A 17,879-nucleotide genomic window follows, 5' to 3' on the forward strand; every position below is an offset into this window, starting at 1 on the left:
ATTCTTTGTTTATTTTAAATTCCATATGATTTCCACACAAAGGAACATTAGCACATGTAACAATGGTTTATGACTTTCACATAAAACAGTAAACAATTACAAGTTCAACGTTGTGTTATAAATTTTTAAAAATCAAATGTTTTTGTCTTCTTAAAGAAGAAAACACATTATATCCATAACAACTTAAGGCATTTCTGAAATGCTAAAATTGGGCAATCACTGAAATTCATATATATGCTAAAACTGCTAAGGGCTGGCTGCCACTTGAGTTTCCTTATTAAAAAGGATTAATTTTAGTATTAAGAGAGAAAGCATGAACACTACAGAAAGACATAATATATTACTTCTTTAATTTTTAACTTATGATGCCTTTAACTTTTCCTTGACCTAATTTCTTAGAAAGTTGCCTGGTGACACCCTTTTTTGTCCCTCCAATTAAGACACTGTAAATAGTCCTTCACTTCAGAATCCAGGAATGCAACTGGTCACCTTTACCTTACTAATTCTCTTCCCCATGAATGTTAATGCTATGGTTATTCATATTTTCTCTGTTTTCTTACCCACATGGTTACTATTTCAAGGCTTCAAAAGAATCCTGGACATGGAACATTGCTTTCTTCGGGATAAAAAAGTGCTACATGAAGTGTTTCTGGATAGCTAAATTGATAATGGGACTTGCATAGTTCATTCAAGTGGACCAATTTAAAACAGATATTCCTCACATCAGTATTTGAAAAATAACTTCATTAACATTTTTTAAATTTATGTATTTAAGTATTGAATAAACTAATGAATGGTCCACTAAAATATCAAATATGCATATAAATATGCATCTTTAAAACAAATTGAAATATACTGTAATCTGATACAGTAGTGGCTTACAGATGTCAACTCTCTGAGGCCAAAGCTAGTTTAAATATTTTTAGAGAAAAAAAAAACTTTTTTAGAAAGGTAAGTGTGGGGAGATGAATTCCAAATTACAGAATGAGAAAACTCTACACCTGGAATGAACCTTGTTGGTATCTACTATAATCATTACGTTTTATACAAAAGGAAGCAGAAACTCAAAGAAGTGAAATGCTTGGCTAAGATCACTCTGCTAATAAATAGTAGGGCCAATTAAATTCCAGGCTTTCTACTTTGTAATTTCCTTCTCCAGGGGATCTTCCCGACCCTGGGATTGATCCCAGGTCTCTGGATTCCTTACCACTGAGCCACCTGGGAATCCCAGTAATCTTTCTACTATATATTAATAACTAAAACAGTAGCAGCAAACATTTGTGAGTTTGTGAGGGTGCAGTACTTGCATAGCCTGAAAAGTACTTTTGTTAGGGGAAGCACACTGATTGAAACCTCCCACCCTGGCCAGGCACCATAGTAACTATTTGCATGAGTTGTTTTATGACAGGAGATCCTGATAAGGAATACGGAACTAATAAGCCACCACCAACCAGAAGAGTTCGGGAAAGGTCTAAAGGAGACACTGCGTGTCCCTCCACTTCCAAGAATCCCTTTCGCTAGCATCCATCTTGGCTGAGCAAGGTGTGCACCACTAGGAAAGACTCTGAATTAGAATGACTGGCCAAAGACCACCGGGAAACTAATACCATCACCATAAAACCCGAGACTGCAAGCCACGCAGCAGAGTAGTACTCCTGGGTTCCCTTACCCTACTGCTCTCCACCTGGGTGCCCTTTCCCAATAAAATGTCTTCCTTTGTCAGCACATGTGTCTCCTCGGACAATTCATTTCCAAGTGTTAGACAAGAGCCCAGTTTTGGGCCCTGGAAGGGGTTCCCCCTTCCTGCAACACTTTCATTAATGATCTCTTTTCAGTTTCATAATTGCCCTATGAGATGGATGGGTACACGTTTCCTAAGTGAGAGTTAGAATTTCAGCTCAGGTTGTCAAAGTACTGAGAGAGGCTGTATTCTGTAGTCACATGGACACATATATACAAATTCACCAGTTAAAACAAAAAAAGGGAACTATTTGCATGGTCTGGAGAAGGACAATGGAGGTTGACTAAAAACTGAGATTCATATTTTTCTCTCCACTCTAAGGATCCATACAGGTTGAGAGACCGGACTCAGAAAGTCCAGAAAATCTTGGTTTTGTATTTTAGCTCTGTTTATTTGTCATCTTGGAGAAGTGATTTCTCCAAACTTCAGTTTCTTTACATATAACATGGGAACATATTTCCCACAGAGCTGTTAGGAGGATTAAATGAGATAATGCATTTAAAGCAGTTATTACAATGCCTGGCACAGACTGAGTACACAATAATTGCTAGTCATTTTTTTTTAGCTGTTAAATTTAACTACTTGTTTCTGACAAATTTCACTAAATTCATTTTAAGGAAATACGATGACTTATATTGATGACTCTATTTGGACAATGTAAATGTCCAAGGAGATGCTTTTTGTGTAAAGCAAGGTATCCACAAGAATATTATGTGAAGAAGCTCCTTAGGAGGTAGGTAAGACTTTTCCTCCAACATGTAAATCTCCTATACTCAATCTGGTATATAACCTTGTAAACTTCATCTGCTAAAACTGGGTTCCACATTGGTCTATGCACAAGAAAGTTTTTTTTTTAAGATACTTTATCATTTCAAGCTAGGAACCTATTATAATTCCAATGTACACCTTTGCTATCAGCCCTGATAACTCTGCTGAACTCAGTTATCAATATCTTTTAGCAGAAGCTGCTGAAGCCACCCACCCATAAAGCAACCGCAGCTGAAAGCCGTTAGGGAGGGATGTGGATGAACTTTTGTTCTCCCAGTCCTACACCTAGTTTTTGCCAGTGCTAAGCAGATACCCAAACAGGTATCAGGTCTGTAGGCATGAGTCCTTGAATAATATAACATAAACTACCTCAGCACCTCTCTCATCTCCATTGAATAGAAGGAGCCATTATATTACAGGTGCTCAGTAAATGAAAGCATGTTTGAAGAAGGGAGGCAGTGGTTACTGATAAATGTTTAACACTGGCTCTCAGAGTAGGAGAGCTGATTGACAGCATTTGCTAATATCTGTTTTGTAAATACTCTCACTATAGTGATTTAAACTAGCAGTGGTTTAACAACTGTCTTTCAAAGTTCCTAAAAATTTAACAATTAGCTCTTCTGAGCCAGTATGATCCAGCACAAGCACTAATGCAGAGACGGCTAGCAGGCAGTCTAGAAGGTAACCCTAGGCTATTCCTCCTTAGCAACTGGTCAGTTACCACTTTCTAAAGTCAAGGACTTGAACTATTCCTCAGCAAGAGCCCAGGGTTCCTCTGACTTATTTCCTGGGGCTCTTCCTCAGGAAGCCCCAGGATCTACTCCTCAGGAGCCTGTTGTATAAAATGACTATCCTTAGCGCCAAGAACGAACCAGCCTGACTTCCAGAATGGACAAATCATCCAAATGCCTTACTGCTGGCGTTCATCTGCTAGATGGGACCACCTGAGAGCAATAAAATGCCTGAGTTATACCTGAGCTTGTGAGGGCCCTCTTCCAATACCAGGTCTTAGATAATCCTGCTACCCTTTCTGGGAAGTCTTTCCTGACAAATCTCTAATTCTGCATTGCTGCTAAGTCGCTTCAGTCGTGTTCGACTCTGTGCAACCCCAGAGATGGCAGCCCACCAGGGTCCACCGTCCCTGGGATCCTCCAGGCAAGAACACTGGAGTGGGTTGCCATTTCCTTCTCCAATGCACGAAAATGAAAAGTGAAAGTGAAGTCACTCAGTCGTGTCCGACTCTTCTCGACCCCATGGACTACAGCCTACCAGGCTCCTCCATCCATGGGATTTTCCAGGCAAGAGTACTGGAGTGGGTTGCCAGTGCCTTCTCCGAATTCTGCATTAACTCTGGGAAAAGCTCTCTGTACCTGGTCTGGCCCTGTTTTCATTAGCTCTTATTACTTAACAGCACATATGTCTTAAATCTGAATCCCTGATCACTTTCCTAGTCTCAACATGTAACAAGCTTCAGACGTTCAATATAATTATTATAATATATGGCACTCTTTGGTTTTAGGCAGGCACGGATGGGGCAACAAGAGGCAGTTGGCTGACACCCACTAATAAATGTTCTTGTTGTAGATGTGTAAAATCGTTGTCATCTTATTTTGCTAATAAACCTTCTCAAATACATTTAATATCAAGCTTTTACAGCAAGATGATTATGGCAAAAGAATACCAAAACAATAAACTTCATTTTCTAAAGTTTTTCTTTTTTTAACCTTAGCAGCAGCATTGATATGGAAAGCAAACCTAAGGTCCATTAATACGAAAAAAAAAACACTTTGCTTCCTAATCATTGGAAATTGTTAAGCATTTCAATAGCCCAGAAAGAGCCCCTGTTTCATTCAGCTCCTGGAAAAAAAATTCAGAGGCACAGTAAGAACACCAAGGCTAAATCTTGTTACTTTTCAAACATTTACTTAAACGTGATTCAGCTGTGGGACATGAACTTTACATATTTACATATTCGGTAGAGGAAAGAAGTTTTGTCTGGTTTGCCAGCTGTTTCCTGTTTGATCAATCTTAAAACTTTGGGAATAAAACTTAATATGTACTAGTGGTTATTAGCACCCTAGTAAATTTGAAAGCTCTTACCTGTACATTTGTAATCAGAGGCAACCCCTTTAAGCACAGCATCAAAAATGGATATTTCCACCCGTTGCTTCCTGTGGTGACAACTCAGAAGCAAAGAAGGCTGGGATACAATAAAGTACAAGAAAGGTTCTAGTCGAAGGTCACCGGTTCCTCTTCTTCCAGGCTGCCGAACGACGGTCATGCCGAGGGCTTGTCTAGCAGATGACCTTGTGGATGCATGCAGACTTTCGAGAGAGATGACCCCTATTTTTTTCCCTGAAGGAAAAGATATGTTGCTGCTTAAGAGATCTTCTGCTGTTACCATGGAAATACACGCCTGGCTGGGCTTTGCGACATCTGAATCGACTTCTGGCAGGTTTAATGAACTCTTGCCTGTTTTTTCATTATCCTTTTGTTCTTGTGATTTCGATTTGGGTAAGGCCGTACAGGAATAGGTCATTAGTGAGATTCTACTTGCAGTAATAAATATGTCAAAAGGAATAAAATTTAGATTTTTTACAATTGACGACTGGCGTGAGGGACGGGCGATGCGGTGCTGACTGGCACCGCTGTGCTGCTCTATCTGTACTATTCTGATTTTAACGCTGTCACTGCCGATTCCACTATCCTGGGCACCACTGTACCGAGATGAGCTATCAGCCATGCTTCCATCATATGTATCCATTTTTTTCTGTTCTTGCTTAGTGATCTGCAAGGAAAAATGATAAAATATTTTAAACTAATTGTATTCCAAGTGTTACTATGTAAATGTTATAGAAACATTAAAACTGGGTCTAGTATAAGAGTAATCATAAAAATAAAGTAGGTGCCCTTTCAAGAAATTATACATATTAAAATGCCAAGGCAATCCTTGAGAAAAACATCATATGTGCATTTCTATCATTAAAAGATACTTTTCAGGGGAATTCTCTGGCAGGCCAGTGGTCAGAACTTAGTGCTTTCACTGACAAAGGTGAGGGGGTGAGGGTTCAATCCCTCGTTGGGGAACTAAGATCCCAACAGCCACGTGGCTCAGCCGAAAGAAAAAATAAATAAAATATACTTTTCAATGTCAGACTTTACTTTCTTTGGACTAACACAAAGTAGTATGTGTGTACATATAATGCCTCAGTTAGTATCCTTTATGGTGATTTTCCAAGTAGCATAATAAACTGTTTCCAAATCATGATTACTATTGGTTGAAATTAATTTTAGGCAGGAGTAGATTATACTGTTTACTCTATCATTGTAAAACTGATTTACAGGATTTTGGATAATAGGAGAGGGAAAAGTCAGTAGTCCTAAATTATGAAAGACAAAGAAAAGTAAACTAAAATAAATGTGTGCCATTCAAAATGATGTTTATTTTCCTTTACTACAATAGGACTTGAAACAAGGATAAATGTAAGTTGATCCAACAAAATGTAAGTAATTAAAACCCTTAAATGTGGATTTTCCCTTTGTGCACTAAATGTATCCGTACTTTCTCAAATACTTCCACCAACAACTGCCTATGTAGAGAACAAAGAACAACGTGGCAGCGGCAGCAGTCATGACTATTTCGTCAGCACAACTGCAAGACCTCCAGTTTGATTCTTTGGTTCCCTTTTCTTAGTCCCCCAAAACCATTAATTAGTTTCTAATACACTAGTGAGTCCTAGATACTCACTTGCTTTTTCACTGAAGTAATTCAGATTTATTAAAGCACTCGGGCTTCCCTGGTGGCTCAACTGGTAAAGAATCCACCTGCAATGCGGGAGACCTTGGTTCGATCCCTGGGTTGAGAAGATCCCCTGGAAAGGAAATGGCAACCCACTCCAGTATTTTGGCCTGGAGAATTCCATGGACTGTATAACCCATGGGGTTGCAGAGAGTTGGACACGACTGAGTGACTTTCACTAATGATTGAAGAACTCATGGAAAATCTGAGAGAAAAACAAAATCTTCCCAATTCCCTTCTTACTACCAGATGCTTTACTGTCTGAGCCACCAGGGAAGTCTTTTTTACTGGAGTGGGTAGCCTTTCCCTTCCCCAGGGGATCTTCCCAACCCAGGGATCTAACCCAGATCTCCTGCATTGCAGGTGGATTCTTTACCAGGGAGCACCAAGGGAAGCCCCCTCTTACTAGCAAACACAACCAATGCCAATCTTTTAGTGTATTTCCTTTTGTCTTTTTTCCTTACTTGTGCATAGGTTCTCCTTACCCCTACCCTTTAGGGTTATAATAATATTGGAGAGACAAATTGGTAATAAAATTTTTAAACATATTAATATACTCTTCAGAAATGTCATTTTTAAAAAGCTGCATAATATTTAATTCAGTGTTAGGTGCAATTTGTTCAACTATTCCCATATAGCTGGACAATTAGGTATTCAATTTTTGCCAACAAACATCTATGACAAACATCTAAATAAGATTTTCTTAAGACAGGATCCTAGAAGTAGAATTACTAGGTAAATGGTATGAAAAAGTTTTAAGGTTATCAAATATTGCCAGCACCTTTCCAAAAGGGTGCACTAATCTGTATTCCCTTTTCACTTTCATGCATTGGAGAAGGAAATGGCAACCCACTCCAGTGGTCTTGCCTGGAGAATCCCAGGGATGGGGGAGCCTGGTGGGCTGCTGTCTATGGGGTTGCACAGAGTCGGACACGACTTTAGTGACTTAGCAGCAATCTGTATTCCCATCAGCAGTGAAAAAATATTCCCCACAGTACTGGGTAATGAGCTTCATTTTGTAGGCTCTTCCTTAATTTGGTCAATATAAAATCAGTTTTCCACATTATAAGTTGCTTGTGAAAATGTTAAAGGACAGTTCATTCAAGGCAATGATGTAACAGTCATTAAAAATTTTCAAATAATTTTTTGTTAATTTATTTTAATTTTGTGGAGGAGCGCAGAATGTCATTAAAAAAATATAGTATTTGAAACAAAAATAGCTAATCCCTTTTCTCTGAAGACACCCCGTTCTTTTAAACCCTTCTCTGTATACCATGCTGCTTCCCTGCTTGAGCCTCTTCTGAAACTGCTATAGCACACCAACACTGAGCTCTCCATGAAAACTCAGAACAATGACACCTGTCTGGGCATTGCGCTAACTCTTTTCCTTCTTGGTGTTCCTGGTACTTAATTCATACTTTTATTTTTGTTGCTGTTCAGTTGCTCAGTTGTATCTGACTCTTTGCAACTCCATGGACTGCAGCACACCAGGCTTCCCATTCCTTCACTTTAGGATTTATTATTTTCTACTAGAATATTCTGGGCTTCCCTGGTGGCTCAGAGGTTAAAGCGTCTGCCTCTAATGCGGGAGACCTGGGTTCAATCCCTGGGTGGGGAAGATCCCCTGGAGAAGGAAATGGCAACCCACTCCAGTGTTCTTGCCTGGAGAATCCCATGGACGGAGGAGCCTGGTAGGCTACAGTCCACGGGGTGGCAAAGTTGGACACGACTGAGCGACTTAACTTTCACTTTCACTAGAATATTCTAGAGTAGTCTAGGATACTCTGTGGTGGCAGATTCAGATAGTGTTAAAACAATCTAAAGGTCTTGGAGTCAGACAGAAGCAGGGTTAAGTGCAACACTTTCTTGTTGTGTGCTACTGGATAAATTACAATCCTCTTTAAGGCTACATAATCTCATCTGTAAAATGGGAATAATAAGCCTGACCTCAAGGGGTTAGCATAAGGATTCAATGAATTAATGTACCTGAAGAGGTCAGTGCATTCATTGCCTGGCATACAGTAAATACCCACTAATGGGCAGCTGTCATGTTTCGGTCTTTTTTACCAGTTGAAGGACTGCTGGAAGGCCTGTGCCATATTGTTTTGTTTCTATAACCGAGGACTATCTCATCAGTGACTAGCACACTGAAGAGAGGATCCATAAAAGTTCGATGAGATGTCAGTTTCTGATACAATGTTAAATGAAAAAAAAATTGCTCTGCAGACAAGAAATATTTAATTGTTAATATGTAAATATATGTGTACACTGTACTCTTTAAGGTCTGTCCAGATATATTCATGAACTTTCCTTATCGGCATCCTCGATGCTGTGTGCTGGTCACACTTCAAGCAGTCCTCTGTCTCTAACAGATGCTCGTCCTCACACTGGGGACACTAATACCCAACCGACAAAGTTGCCGCAGGATTGCATGAGCTAATGTACTGATCACCTGTAGTAGGCATTCAATAAAGGGTAAGTTAAAAAAAAGAAGTCACCTTCCTTATGAAGACTTTCTCAACCTATCTAGATGGTGCTTGCATTTTTAGCTTCTATGCTTTCATAACAAAATAACGTTTTCACAGCACTTCTCAAACACTGGTTTGTCTCAAAGGTTGGGAGCAACAGAAGATAAGAAATCAGATACCACTGAGTATGTTTACTAGGGCTTTCCAGGTGGCTCAGTGGGTAAAGAATCTGCCTGCAATGCAAGAGATGCAGGCAGACACGGGTTCAATCCCCAGGTTGGGAAGATCCCCTGGAGGAGGACATGGCAACCTGCTCCAGTATTTCTTGCCTGGAAAATTCCATGGACAGAGGAGCCTGGTAGGATGCAGTCCATGTGGTCTTAAAGAGTCAGACATGACTGAGCACGCACACACCATACCAGGCCAAACACAGGCAGCATATTACATACATTTTCTTTACTAATTGTTACAACCCTTTAAGGGGTACTGTTATCCCATTTTACATCTGAGGAAACTGAGGCTGAAAGAGATTAATCAATAGGTACAAGGTCAGACAGCTAGTAGGCAATGAGGAGAGAACATCATTAGTATTTGTAGAATACACCACGTTGCTTTAAACAATGTTAAAGTTCAAGAAGTGTGTGCTGACCAAACAAATTAATGAACATATTTAATTTTAAAATTCAGTAAAATAAAAATGACAATTATCAAAGGGATAACTAAGTTGGAAAGATTTTAGTTACCTATTATAAAAATTTCAAATATACCTCCAAATCTAGTATGAGCTAGGAATTCTCAAATAATATGTGAAAAGATAATAAAATCATTTACATAAGTAATCTAGGATTTACTGTGCAAACTAAATATATCTGTGTATAGCATAACTGTAAAAAAATCCTCTAAGTGGCACAAGAAACTCACATCAAGAACTCAACTGTTTTTATTCTCTCAATCAGGAAAGACAATCATAATCAACTACATGAGTCTATACCTTCTATGCACAGAGCCTTATATTTTCTTTTCCTGATGTACAGATTTGCATTTAAAAATCTAGCTTCTCTTTCTTTAAAGTGTTCCCTATCAATGTTAAACATGATAAAACAAGCCACTTACAGGTAAAGGTAAATAAATGTAGTGTCCAGCCCTATTACCTGTTGACATTGCCACGTTAGACTCTAGCGAATGGCAACTGGCGTGATCTTGCAATATAAATAACCAGCAGGGGCAGGATGGCAGCTATCAGCTCAGGTCACACGGGTTACTGAACAGAAGTCAGATGGTAACTAATTCTAGTCACTACTGAGCAGAATGGAATTTGAACCAATGACCCAGAGATGAAAGACTGTGACTCTCATTGGAAGGAAAAAAAAGTACAACTTTCCCAGTATTAGAAGACTAAATTCTTAAAAATGGGTTAAAAGCCAAGATTTCCTTCATCTGTCTAAGTTTCCGCACTATTATGTAGAACTGAAATAAATAAGCTGATGATTTTGAGACATATTTAAAAATCCATAGGTTTGTCACCAGTCCACTGCAGATTTATCTATTATATTGAAGACCATCTGGCCTATCAAGGAAGTTTTATAATTAATTATGTGTGCTCAGCTCGAAACTTAGGCATCAATTTACTATTCCTTTGTGGAGAAAGAAAAGTTCACAATGTAATAACTCTGAAAATAACTTTTCCTTTATTATTGTCCAAGGGGAGTAATAATTTAAGTTGTCAAAAATAGCAATATCTGCTTGCTGTTAGTGAGTGCAGCAGAAAACATGTATCTCTGGGCAGAGCTATTACATCAGCTCTCCCACTCTTTACCTAACTCATTTAAAATGAACAATAAAAGTTTTCTTTAATTAGCTACTGGTGTGCATTAACATGATCATGATTAAACCATAAAAACCAACTGTACATTACTCTGGTCCCCTCTTCCATATGTTTTGAATTATTCTGTTTGAAAATGTACTTTGCGTCCCTTTTAAAAGTTCGACCTTCTGCTTTCAGAGAATTAAATGCATATTACTGCAGAGAAGAAGATAATGTTTCAGACCTCCAGGCATATATTAAACACACTGGCAGCACTTGAGACAAAATGCTTTACTTATTAGATACTTCCTATTCTAAACAGTGTCATCAAAGGCTAAAAACAAAATCCATATAAAAGCTGCACAACGCTTCCACACAGAACCTGTGCCAAAATCCCTGTACTTTCCAACTAATGAGGAAAGGATGTGTACTCTTAACATATGAATGTAAGATTTTCCAAGCATTCACTTTAGGAAACTGGGCTATTGATTCCATATGGGTTATGTTAAATGAAACTCTATTGGTAAAATAACCTTTAAGATATCTGGCATGATAACTATAATTAAACAATATTCAAAAGACTAAAACAAAAGGGAATTTGGTTCCACAATGGCTAATTAAAATAAAATGAAAAAACACAGCATGCCATCTATCAAGATAAATTGTTATTGTTTAAGAACTATTTAAATACTGTTAAAATATACTTTCAGATAAAATCTGAAAGAGCTGGAAAAATATTTGTGGCTTAAAAATGGATAGTTTGGTGAAGAAAAAAATATAGGACTCTGAAATTTTATGCAGAGATAACAGCTTTAAAGCCTTGAGCACAACCAGATGGTACTTAAATCAGAGGAATTCTCGTTTCACTATCAATGGGTTTCAATATGAGAAGGTTTTCAATAGCTAGGGAAACATGTCAAGTTGATAGTTTACTTCTTAGATCATTTCAGCGCATCTCCCCATCCTTTCACAGCTATACGTGGTACAGTTATTAGCCACCATGGAAAAGGTGCTGAAAGCTGACTAGTAGCGAGGGGAACTGAAGCTAATTCCTCTGTTTAATGGATTGAGATAGGTAAGTTTACTTGCTCACCCTGGAGTCTAGTAAGAGCCACAATCTCAGGAGTAGTGGCTAAAATCACACTTGAGTAGGCAACAATACCAAAAAATGCATTAAAATAATTTCAAATAATTAATTAGATGTTCTGCAGTAGAAGTCTGGAGTGAAGAAAGATAAACTTGATGGATTTAAACTTCTTGTTTGGCCATACGAACATTTTTACAGGCATATTAGGAAGTTAGCCATACTAATAAGAATGCTGCAAATAAGTGGATATTTAAAATTTTAAAGAAAAATATGTGGAAATCAACTTTGAGAATTAACAAAGACTAAAACAAATATAATTTCTGTTTTGATGGCTGCCAAGAAGGGATAATTCAGCACCTATTCCTGTATTTTAACTCACACTATTTCTTTTAACTTGTCTTTTTAAGGAATCTTTATACACCAAAAACAAACATATCAACATATCTGGCACCTTCTCATCAAAATTATGGTTATGTATCACTAGCAGTTACACTTTGACCTTGATCAAAATATCTTTTGCCAGTCACGAGCTCACTTTTCACATCTTATAAATTATGATAGAGTCAAGTGTGAAACCACAAAATCAAAGTGACAGTCACTTCTTCATATCACTGTGACGTTTATTATATTTTTGTTGCCCTTGCAAAAAAAATGTAGTCATGTTTTCAAAGAAGTAAACATGCTGCCTATGATACCAAAAAAAAAAAAAAACAAAAAAACAAAACTTGGTTACAGTATTTTAATGGTTTCACATACTGGAATTAAAAAGGAGAATTTTAAGAAACTTAACAGAATTATGTGCCTCATTGTCTAAATATTTGTAAATACACCCTTCTAGCTGTATCAAGAAAGAGTTTGGTTTTGAGGATAGGGTAGAATGGTTCTGCTGGGAAAGGCTGTTGTATGCCTTTAACACAGAACTTTAGACAAAGAGTAACTTGTTGTACCAAAGAAACTTCATTTCAACTTGATTAATTTAGTCAAGTGAACAATAAAAGTATATATTTAAGTCTCAAATTTTCAGCAATATCAGCATTGCACTTCATGAACTTTTATCATTTTACAGACAAAATGCCATCTCAACTCAGTGAGTGATACACCAGATAAAATTTATCTAAGCACATTAAATTAAAAAACATTATAAAGAATAAATTGACTTTGATATGAAATGCCTCCTTCAATGTTACCAATCCACGTTATTTTTTACTTATAAAACTTGAAAAAACCCTCTACGTACTTGGGTACTACAGAGTGCTAGAAAACAAGGGTTTTTTTTAATATTTTATTTTTCTAAGCCAAATGTTATACAAGAGCCCACAGGATATAATTGTTCCCAGTTGGATGGCAAAAACTTTTCACAGTACTGCAGTAATTATGCAAAAGAGCAGAACTAATGATACCCATCACTGCTTAACCGATAGAATGCTAAAGAGTACTGTAGTTTCAAGTTTTCCCTTTCATGGAGTTACTTTTCCGGCTCTTTGAAGTAACAGTATGCGGCCACTGCTGCCTGCTAAGTATCATTTCAAATATTCACATTTCAAACCACTGCTAACTGCAAGAAAAGAAGCATGGAGATAGTTCAGGCAAGGTTGTGTTTTACTGTAATTGTGTTTGGTCTATTGTCTTAAGTTGTAAATTATGAAAAGGGACCAATTATTGTGCTAAGCTGACTATAATACCTAGATTATTATCAGTGTCCATTTCAATATGATAAACCAAACAACCAAAAAAAAAAAAAACCAAAATTTTACACACCAACCTATCCACGCAAGTTCAAGTCCTACTTACTGAGATTTCATCAACACAGCTGACCCTGAAGCCTTTTGTGCCTGTCTGCCCATTCAAACATATATGATTTTACAGCATATGCTTATTTTCAGGGGCTTTTAAATTCATGAAAAGAAAAAAATCAGTTCCAGGCAAGACTTCACATATGACTTCTTAACTCAGAAACAGTTCTCTCTCCCTCTCTTTCTCTACATCTCCCACATATATAATTGGAATGGGTTGGTCATTTTTGTTCAAGGAAACTAGATCTAACTGATTTATTCCAACTCCTGAGTTTAAGTTTGACTTGTTTGCTTTTGATAATGAATTTAGTTTTGTTTAACAATAAAACCTGACACATTCTGGGAACCTGGATCTTAATCTAAGTAGATGCCTCTATATCAGAAACAACCTGCTTTGAAATGGCCATGATGTTAACTCCTAAAAAGTGGCTACTACGTGTACAAGGTAGCAACTCTTCATACCAATGAAATCCAAGGTTCATTCCACAGATGTCAATGTGGAAAACATTTTGTCCCATAGCTGCTTAAAGATTTTCAATAGGATTAAATCAGCTGCAAGACCTCATTATATCAGGGTTTACAACTGTGTCTGAGTTAGAGTCTGTTTCTCATAGAATTTTACTTAGAGACTTAGATTGGCTCCTTAGAGCTAGTCGGATTTTACTAGAAACAACTGTATCACATCAGCCACTCTCATAAACTTGCAGTAAGATTGAATCAGCCCTGACCCTGAGCAGATGAAAGTTTACCCAGCCTAGGCTTTCTCTGTAAGAGTCACAGAGAAGCTTGCATTTCGTTTCTGCAGCAATGCAGGAGAATATGCTTATTAACTATTCGAGTAGGCTTTTGCCTTGCAATTGTGAACCTGATTTTTCTGATAAGAAAACTAGAGTTGACCTTGGAGAAATTTCCATCGATAAAAAGCTATATGAATCCTTGACTATTTTATCCCTCAAATCACATATGCCCTTTTAAAGAAACTATGCAGAGATTATGGAAATGAAGCAAAAGCATGCGTTAAAAATTTCCTCTAACATTCAGTACTGGTTGCAAAATAATGGAAATGGTTTAAGTAATCCATAATTGACTTTAATAACCAGTAGCTGATTTTCATTGCCAAACAGAATATAGTTATTTAACAAAAATATTAAGCTGCTTTTTATTATTATATGTTTTATTTACTAGATCTGAACAAACCTGGTTAACTGCAGATTTTCTTCAAAGTAAACCTGAATATCAGTATTCTCTACATTGTATCTGATTTTATTGAAGCACATCAAGACATTATAGAATATAGGGTCATTTACAAATTTTTATTGGCTACCCTTAAACTTCATGATGGCAGATTAAATCTAAATTGAACTAAAGCTACATATTGATTCTCTGTGTCATATGTTATCAATACCTTAATGATGCAACAGATGTGAGATGCAAAATAGTCAAGATGTTAGAGAGAAACATTTATGCCCTGCAGCCATTTCTTCTTTTCCATTAGAACAACTTTGTTCTTCTCTGCTACTCCATAAAAATCATCACTAGGCCAAAATGACCTTCCACACAAACTGCTTTGATCATATTAACTTCTCACTTCAAACCTTAGAAATGTGAAGTATTCTCAAAATCAGGTAAATATTCCTAACTTTAGCTCTGGTCATCTAGACCTACAACACTGGTTAATTTTCAAATGCTGATACTTTCCTAGTAATTCTTGCAGTTCTAAAAGAAAAACTTCCTGTACATTAATGAAGGTAATTCAACCTATTACCTTAAGGATATTCCCAGTCATGTGGGACTGCTTAAATAAAAGTTAGAAAATGTACATTGCTGCTGCTGCTGCTAAGTCGCTTCAGTCGTGTCTGACTCTGTGCGACCCCATAGACGGAAGCCCATCAGGCTCCCCCATCCCTGGGGTTCTCCAGGCAAGAACACTGGAGTGGGTTGCCATTTCCTTCTCCAATGTGTGAAAGTGAAAAGTGAAAGGGAAGTCGCTCAGTCGTGTCCAGCTCTTAGTGACCCCATGGACTGCAGCCTACCAGGCTCTGCAGTCCATGGGAGTTTTCAGGCAAGAGTACTGGAGTGGGGTGCCAATGCCTTCTCCGAGAAAATGTACATTACTCCCTCCCAAATATTAAGCATCATCTCTACAAACATTCAAGTAGTAACCAAGTCTGGAAAAAACGTACATCTCTCTAGACTAGCTAAGGAATAAAATTTCTATTAAAAATATTATATTTAACTCTTCAATAAGTTTAAACTGTGCGGGTCTTCTTATATACAAATATTTTTCAATGGTAAATACTACAGTACTACATGGTCTGTAGTTTGTTGAACCCATGGATACAGAGGAAGCCTGGATACAGAGGGTCCACCGGAAGTCATACACAGATTAACCCTTGCACTGTTCAAGGGTCAACTGTATTTTTAAGGTAACATTATTTAGTGAAGTATGGTTAATGTTTGGACTTTAGCTATAATAATTTTATTGGGATAAAATATTTCTTGAGTTTCCTCAACACAGAACCAAAGTTAAAATTACTGAGCAAAACATGGAATAATAATTTTATTTCACATTATCAATTCACTTAAATTCTTACCAAACATCTACCATGTTCTAGGCACTGGCTGGGGATATAGCAGAAATGAAGTCCTTACCTTCATGGAGTTTATTTACATTCTAGTGGGGAAGTCAGTTAGTAAAAATTTATAGGATACCACACACACTCACAACCCCTGTTTGCTGATGGACAGGATGTTGTGTATTATGAGAGAAAGGCAGGAGTCTAAAATGATTTGTTTTTTGGCCAGTCCACTATAAGAATTTAAAAAGATGGTTTTCCAGGCTATCCAGGCAGCTGCCCAATCAGTTTACTTGTTATGCCAATGATTAAAAATCTGCCTGTCCAAACTTAGCCTGTTTACCCAAAAACCATAAATGACTGCTGTCACTGTCATACAGGGAGATGATACACTACCATACCCCATTTTTTTAAATTTATTTTTTATTGAAGGATTTATGTTGAGTTTTGACAGAAAACAGCAAAATTCTGTAAAGCAGTTACCCAATTTTAAAAGACTCTCTGGTTCAATTACTACGTCTTTCAAGTTCCTCCAGCAAGCGAAGTCCCCCATCAGTTAAGAACCATTTCAAGAAAGGGCACGATCAGTGATGGACTTTTGGAGTTGGGCTGAGGCGTCATCCTAGACAGACACCTGGAGAACAGGGAAATGGGGCCAACGCATGGAGGCATGTCACATCTTCAGAAAATTAAATGAGTGAGACACAGACTATCTCTTGGGTGGATTCTGGAACAGCTGGGATTGAAAAAAACATTGATGAGTTGAGCTGAAGAAGGGAAAAAGGAGAAAGGATTGGGCTCTTCGAAGATCCCCATATTTGTAGTTGCTACTGAGCATTTCTATTCAGATGTCCCAATATCATACCTCCAAAAGATCACCGTAACATTTAAAAATACCCCTTCCCCAAATACTACCTCTACATCTTAACTTTGTACTTATTTGTTCTTTCTCAAAATGCTCAAATATTAAATATTCCTTCCTGGCCCCCACCAAGTCATTCCTTTATTTCATTAATTAACCTTGCTATCTCCTTTGTATCTTCTGTTCTCACTGACCCTTCCCACTCTACACTGGCCAATTACTAGAATTCCTTAATTAGTTTCTTTCAATGGTCTCTTTCCCAAAGTATTCCATATAGCACTGACAGACAACTCTTCTCAAAATACCTTCAATATTTACTTTAAAATGTTTGACCCACTAGAAGGAAAGGTCCATGAAAACAGAGACTTTTAAGGTGTTTATTTTTCTGCTTTATCACTAGCACTTAATACATAGTAAGCATTCAATAAATACTTCATGAATGAATTAAGAAAGGAATAAATTAACTGAATCGTTTGAAAAGTGCTTATTTAGGCCCCTGCATGGGGGAGTAGATATAAAATCAGTTAAACGTGAACTCTGCCTTCGAGGTTAAAGATACTTAAAGATGGTTCAACAAGACTGAAAGAAGCCACAATCTGGACTTGTTGAAATGGCAGTAAGGATACTGAGGCTGAGGTAACCACATAAAAAAAGACAGAGAAGACAAAAATAGGTTATGGGTAAGTGTAGAGAAAAGGAAATGTCTCCTTTTGCTGAAACTAAAGATGTATTAATGAGAACAGAGAAAAATGAGGCTGGATAAAACAAGATTCTAGGTGGCAGGTTAACAAACCTGCACTCTTAGTTTTATGCCAGTCTTCCTCAAAGCAGTGCCACTTGATCACCTGAATCAGAATCCCCTAGGGTTTGAGCAGATTCTCAGGCCCCATTCCAGAAGTATCCTACCTGAAGGTGAGAGGCGAATTGCACTTGCGATAAAATCCCAGTAATTTTATGCACACTAACAATTGAGCAACTGCT

General features: G+C 37.5%; 1 protein-coding gene across 16 annotated transcripts in view; it reads right to left on the bottom strand.

Moving 5' to 3' along the window:
- VPS13B (vacuolar protein sorting 13 homolog B) overlaps positions 1 to 17,879 on the bottom strand; it is an 804,527-nt gene that overhangs the window by 233,416 nt on the left and 553,232 nt on the right. For all 16 annotated transcript variants that reach the window (XM_061438325.1, XM_061438316.1, XM_061438319.1 and 13 more), the window contains one exon: positions 4,610 to 5,297. In XM_061438325.1, coding sequence (XP_061294309.1) covers positions 4,610 to 5,297 — 688 coding nt within the window. The remainder of the gene's footprint in view (positions 1 to 4,609; positions 5,298 to 17,879) is intronic.

This window comes from Bos javanicus, chromosome 14, assembly GCF_032452875.1.
Source record: "Bos javanicus breed banteng chromosome 14, ARS-OSU_banteng_1.0, whole genome shotgun sequence".
NCBI lineage: Eukaryota > Metazoa > Chordata > Mammalia > Artiodactyla > Bovidae > Bos > Bos javanicus.